The 6,975-nt window shown below is 37.1% G+C and overlaps 1 protein-coding gene across 2 annotated transcripts; it reads left to right on the top strand.

Annotated features, from left to right (window-relative positions):
* The first annotated feature begins 1,097 nt into the window (after positions 1-1,097).
* On the top strand, positions 1,098-6,509 carry LOC113299022 (cytoskeletal protein Sojo-like). Of its 2 annotated transcripts, none has more exons than XM_026547947.1 (4): positions 1,098-1,431; positions 2,668-3,939; positions 4,588-5,487; positions 5,904-6,509. In XM_026547947.1, exons 2-4 carry the CDS (start codon positions 2,707-2,709, stop codon positions 6,246-6,248), a joined length of 2,478 nt encoding a protein of 825 aa, XP_026403732.1. In that variant the 5' UTR covers positions 1,098-1,431; positions 2,668-2,706; the 3' UTR covers positions 6,249-6,509. The 2 variants fall into 2 exon arrangements, with proteins under 2 accessions (XP_026403732.1, XP_026403733.1); XM_026547948.1 differs by having other exon boundaries at positions 2,671-3,939.
* Positions 6,510-6,975: the final 466 nt, after the last annotated feature.

A 6,975-nucleotide genomic window follows, 5' to 3' on the forward strand; every position in this document is an offset into this window, starting at 1 on the left:
GTGCATCCCAGACTCTTGAAAGCGTTTGCCGTGTTGTACCTGTGTTGGTTTCATTACAAAAAAACTATTCAGTTAGTGGATGAGTCTGTTTTGTAAGGCCTAACATTTATTTCAGGTTCTAACGGGATGCTATCATGAAAGAATGGCAGTGTCCGAATGTTGCTTACCTACGAATATTTTCCCGGAAACTCTTTGCGACTTCATCAGTTCCTTCGAGTAACTCTATAAACTCTTCGGGTGGTACTCTCAAGTTCGGTAGTACGATCCTTCCCTCCAGGCAACATGTACCGAATGTTGGTTCCGTTAGTGTCGACTTGGTGAGCTTTTCATCCATGAAATGCATCGCTTCACAATGTATACATACCACGTCCATCCTCCCAAGAAAATGCCGCACACCTGTCTTCTTCCTATTTGATACTCTGGAATATTTTCGACGTTGAGGTTGTTGAAGAAGTCTTGGGCTTCGGCAAAGAATGATTGGCTCAGTAACTCTGCACCTTGTACTGGCTCCGGCTTCATGGTCATGTAAACGGCGAAGAATGATTAACACCACATATTTAGTTGATTAAACAATCACGTTTTCTTGTCGCATATAAACGATATGTATAAATTCATGTTGGTCAAATGATACAAAAGCTATACAAATCAATAATATGAAAACGTATCTACATTTTAAAACATGATCAGTTACTAAGATGGTAAGACAGAATACGTACAAACCTAGAGGTCTTAATATATATCAAACACCGTCGCTCGTGTGTTAATTCATTTTTGCAAAATATTGCAGTCCTTGACAGGCTAGCCAAGCTTGGCCAGGTCAGGCCCAATAAAAACTAGGTCAGGCTAGGCCCAAGCTGGGCTATCTAAGACTCTAAGTTGCTAATCAGGCCAGGCCGGCTGGCCAGTTTACTGTGCAAGCTCCTTCAGGCCAGGCCAAGCTGAGATAAAAGTGACCGGGCCAGGCCACACCGGATTCAGAGATCACCTACTACAAGTCTACAACAACTAACAAAAACCCGGGCCGTTACGGCACAGGTCATACCCTAATATGGACTATGGAGACAAAGAAAGATTGCTTGACGATCTACATTGTTCAATGAAATAAGTTGCTTCCAATGTAAGAAAGTGAGTTTCCAGCAAACCAGGTCCAATTCTCAAGGTCAGATCTTAATGAAAACGAAAAGAAAGAAAAGAAAGGAAGTAGTGAGGGTGACCATTTTAATTCATGAAAGTTTTCTATTTTCTTGAAAGCTAAAGTTCATATAAAAGATGTGCAGAGCTTTACTTCAACAAGTTCCAGCTTTACAGGTTTCAACCAAGGTTGCAAAACCCATATTTGGGTCTCCATTAAATTATGATTGCATCAATCCTTTAATTGGAGAAAAGGGTCTGCATTTGCTAGTTATGAAAGCTTTGTTGGACTTTTCAGAGGTAAAGATGATTAAACTGTCACTCTTTTTATCATATGAAAGTTGTTGTTGTTTTTTTTTTTTTTTGAATCTAATTATAATTGCGAATTTTCATTATAACTTGATTAACTTGCTTTTGTGTTAATGATTGAGTCATTGAAAAGTTAGGTCCTCTTTTTTTTCTTCTTTTTTTCTTCTTTTTTTTTTTTTTGTTGTAGAAATGGAGAAGTATATGTGAAAAAGACTCAATGAGAAATTGATTTTATAAACAAAAATAAAATAAAATAATCAGTTGATTCATGGTAATCGAGAAATTTCAAAAATGGGCTAGTTAAAAGTATAGTAGTAGTTGCTATGGCCTATATTGGGCATGATGAGCATGTGGATTTAACACTCTAGGGAACACATCTAAACTAGAATTCATAGGATCATCTGGTTTGGTGATAACTGATAAGTGGGCGAGAGATGAATATTCACTCATTAGAAACATTTAAAAGAAAAAAGTCGATAGAACATATAGTGATATGAGATATTTCAACATATCTTTGTTATATAGTTGTCAAGTAGATGAAGATGGTGCTACTTTTCTTCTTCTTTTTTAATGGGACCAATCACCGATTCACCAGGAAACAAGAGTTTTGCTTAAAGCAAGTGGGTTGATTTCTCAACAAAAAAAAAATATAGTGGGGTTGATTGGATTATGATTCGTTATCATTTACAGAATCTGCTCCTGCTTTTGGTTTAAAGTTTTTTTTCTTTACTGAATTTGCAGTTTCTCAAATGTGTTAGAACCATAGTTGTGCCATTCTGTGCTCATGAAAACTGATAAGCTTCACAATTCACATGTTTTTTTTTTTTGCATGAGTTTGTTTAAATATGCTCCTCTAAATTAACATTTTTATTTGCTTTCCATTTCCGACAACGGAGGTTAATTTTCTTTTTATATTCATCATAAGAAGTTAGAACTACAATTCTGGTTTAAAGTTCCAGATGGGTATTTGTTTACCAAAGTATTCATGATTTTTCCTTTAAGGGTCTACATGGGTCTCAGTTCTTGTCTTCCATTTCAATGATTGGAACTCTATGATGAGTGTTTAGTGCTTGGATCTACCTTGTTTAAATTACATATATTTCTAGTGAATTCAGGTAATGTGTGTTCAAAATGATAACACCTGCTGAAAGTTTGAGACTTATGCATCTTTAGAATTTTATCTAAATTCTTATATTCGTCTATGAATGTCTGGCATTGTTCCTGAAGAAGAAAAGAAGAAGATACTAATTTCTCAACTTCTAAGTTATGGATGACGAGGAAATCCAAGCTTCAGGCGCAAAGATTTCTGAAGAGAATTTATGTCCAATGTACTTTGGTATTTCGTGTGCATTTGTCGCTCTTGAACTCCTTTCACGGTCTAACATGAATGGCGTCGATACTGAATTCGGTGGAATACGGGATAGGATGCTGCAAGGCAGCACCCACCTGTTAGGTTTACTTGTATGGAGAATTCAGAAAAGGGAAGCCATTGAAGAAAGGTCTGAGCTTCTTCACAAGCTCGAAAAAGCTGAAACTGAAGTTGCCGAGTTGAAGAAAAGGAGAAGTGAAGACTCCAAGGCAAATGAGAAAGTTGTAGGTATCTTTGCCTCCCAAGAACAGAGTTGGTTAAATGAGAGAAGAAAGCTCCGAATGCAAATTGGAGCTCTTTTGAACAAACTACGGGTTTCTGGGACAAAAAACGAAGAAGCTATTTTACAATTGAATTCAAAAATAAAGGACAAGGAACTTCTGTTGGAGTCCAGAAATAAATTTTTGGAACAAGAAGAGCAGGGTAAGAGAAAGGAACTAGAATTAAAGCTAGATAGGGCCAACAATATGCTAAAGGAAGTGAGAGATACTGCATATAAAGAAACTACAGAGCAGAGTACTCAGCTTTGGAAGCACAAAACTGCTCTCATGGAGCTTGTATCGAATCAGAGACAGCTTGAAGCTGAAATGGGCCGAGCACTTCGGCAGCTTGAAGCTTCGAAAGAAGAGCTAGACTCAGTTTTGAAACAAAAAGAAGAGTCAGTTTTTATGGTTCAAAAGCTATCTATGGAAGTTAGAAAGATGCGCAAGGACTCGGAACAAAAAGATAAAATACTATCTGCAATGTTAAGGAAATCTAAAATTGATTCAGCAGAGAAAGAAATATTGTTGAAGGAGTTGAAGGTTTCCAAGGCAAGGAGGAAACAAGCAGAGCTGGAAACAGAGAGATGGAGACCACTTTACAGGTCTAGACATGGCAGATCTGCAAGAGCGGATCCAGACTATCAAATGCGTTCAATGATAGAAGGTTCATCATGTGTTAAAGAGGTTCACACCATTGAGCCAACTAGTTCTCATAACCAAAAAAGCCGGTCGCATATCACTAACAACAGGGTGCACCCTGGTGATTCTGAAAGAGAGGATGGAATGGATCAAAAAGAACAACGGGTAATGAAATTTCCACCTCCAACAGTTGCAGACGACACTCACTGGAAGAAAATGGTGAACTTGGTGAGACTGTCTACTCAATTTTGTTTTTCATTATATGTTTTCAACTTGATGAAATACGTATAGGATGGACTACTGGCAAGTTATATTATGTAGCAAACATGAATAGAAATATATCTTAGCTAATGTCGAAAATTATTCTGAACCCGTATCTTAATACTTTCTTAGCCTTCAATATTATGGTCAACAATGTAGTCCCAGTGAAGTTCAGTCCATCGTTTTTGACTTAACAAACATAATATCTAGTTGAGTAGGTGCCTAGGTGCGAAGCTTTAAACTCATGTAGACAAATGTCACAATTGTACTCTTACTAATTGCTCGTAAGTGTAACTTTTGTAAGATTATATTTGGTCGAAAATTGCAATCCTGAAGGAAGATTCTAATAGTGAACTTATTTGCTCGACTAACTATCACATCAGAATGCACAGTTTTGTTTTTACTTTTGATTTTGTAAAATATCAGATCTAGTACTAGGATGTATATGTGTAGCCATACTGACACGTTTTTTCTTTTCTTTCTTATTCTCTCCTTCTTTTGTTATTATTTTGTATCTTTAACCTTTCTTGAATCTAAATTATACGTTTAGTGTAATAATAGTAGATACTTAGAGGTCAGAATTTAAATTTTTAAAGGTGTTTTGTCGGTTTTAAGCAATTGGAAGGTTGGGTTGAGCCCGAAACAGAAAGGAAGACCGACATAATTGAGGAGAGGCATCGTTTAGAAATAGATGCATTTGTTCAACAATTGAGGCTGAAAGATGAAAAATTGGAAGCTTTCAACTGGAGGTTTCTAAGTGTGGAACTAGAATCAAGGCGATTGCAGTCCCACATTGAAGGGCTAGGCCAAGACCTATCACATCTGAAGGAGGAAAACCTTAAATTGGAAGCCTCGTCAATGGAGCAGCAATCAGTAGTAATATCTCTAAAGGATAAGATGGCTAGTTTGCACTTACACCATCTGCAATATCAAAAGATGAATTCGAAGTCTTCACCAAAGACTCCTGATCCTAGTCATGAATATGCTTGGTCCAATGCTAAGGTTATTCGAGAGAGAGAAAGAGAGGAAGAACTAAAGCCACTATTGGTCAGAATTCCTACAGTGATGGAGAGTAAGAAAGAGGACGAAACCCCTCTTGAAAACAAGTCGCAAGGTACGATCCCAGAAGTCATGGAATCTCATGAAGAAGTAAAGAAAGAGGTTGAAATGGACCCAGGTCATGGTGTGCAGGAATATGCAGCATGTCCAGTGGTGGTAAAGGTGATTGATAAGCTAGCATCAGGTGAACTTTCTCTGCATGAGAAAGAAAACCATCCATGGAAAATGGATCTCCATTCTTTGGGAGTGTTTTACAAGATTAAGAGGCTCAACCAGCAACTTTTCATGCTTGATAAGTTGGCAGGAACACACACAAGTAAAGAAAAGAGAGCAAATTGCGATAATGAATGTCAACAGCTGAAGACGGTTTTGTTATATGTAATGCCCTTGCTCAATAAACAAGTCAGCAGGTACCAGACCCTCCAAGAGAGCACAAATAATCTTTGCCAAAGGATGGTGAGTTCTTCTCTGTCCATTTCATATTTAGTAGTAACACTTTTTTCTTTTGGTAGATTAGACCAATTTAATTATAAGCGAAAACTACTAAAGACCAGCATAGTTGGTGTGTGTATGTTGTGGATGACAACAAAGACCAAAGTTCTGGACTTCGCTGCTCTTCATTAAAAACTTCCCCACTTTTCTGAACGAAAAAGAATACACAGACACACAAAGAAAGTAATTTTTTGCTTTTCTCCTAATTTCTGTTGTCTATGGGGCTGATTTTACCTTTTAGGGTCATCTCATATTATTGTATATCGGCGTAATGAACGTTAGCTAGAGGGGACCTTGTTGAGTTGCACATTTACAAGCAGTAAAAATATCCAAAAAGAGTTATGAAACATCACTGACTTGTTTTCCTCTTCCATTCTCAGTATGATAATAATGCAGATTCGAGCAACAGAGATGCAAACATTGTCAAGACGAAGAAAGAAATAAGAAAACTGGAGAACTTTCTCGAAGAAATGTTCCACCTACAAAGATACATGGTAGCAACAGAACAAAAATTGATAGAGATACAATCAAGAATGGCTTCTGAATTGGCCTCTTGTAGCGCTCAAGATAGTGAAATACATACAGGATTCAACATGAAACGATTTGCCAACAGCATTAGTACCCTTTTCAGGGAAGTGCAAAAAGGTCTAGAAGCTCTAATTTCTCAAATGATAGGAGAACTCGAAGGGACTCTAACTTGCGATGGATTTATTCATCTGGGATAGTAGTCCTCTGTTAGACATCATTCGTAATAATTGCAGTTAATAATAGTTGCCGGTTCAATACTACTTTTTCGATGGCAATTATGCCGTGATTAGTGCAAGTAGATCTACTGTTTTGAGTTTGTAAAAATGTTTAGCTGCATTGCTCACCATGTGATAAGAACTATATTGTGTCATTCTCGAGAACAACGCTTGAGTTCTTGTACTTGTGTATAGAAATACAAACAAGTGTTTGAATTATCATAATACTAAATTTTTACAGTATTTTTTTCTTGTTTTTCCTTCGCTGAGCTTCTCCTAGAACGGAACCAATGCTACTAGGACACCTGATCTCGATTTAAATCCTATAATTCCTATTTGTGAATTGTGGTTACGCTCTCAGAAGCACACAATTTCAAATGATTGCATTTCATATGAACAATCACAGACTAGCATTCATTGTGAAAGCATCAAAAATATTGGATTCTCTCACTAGATTGAACTTGAGTGGTCCTTCACCAGGTTGTTCGGTGAGAAGGATTCAAGGTCCGGCTATTGCGCCCTTGATGATGATAGGAATTTTGTCAAAGAGAGACCGCGGGATGCTTTAGGGTTATTGATATGAAAAGAGATTGAATATCGGTTCTAATTGATTGTAGAACATGTTTGGTGATGAAAGATCAAATCTCTTACCATTATTTCCACTAGTAAGATCACATGTGCGATACACGTGCTTGAATTTTATTCTTTT

The sequence above is a fragment of the Papaver somniferum genome, chromosome 7, assembly GCF_003573695.1.
Source record: "Papaver somniferum cultivar HN1 chromosome 7, ASM357369v1, whole genome shotgun sequence".
NCBI lineage: Eukaryota > Viridiplantae > Streptophyta > Magnoliopsida > Ranunculales > Papaveraceae > Papaver > Papaver somniferum.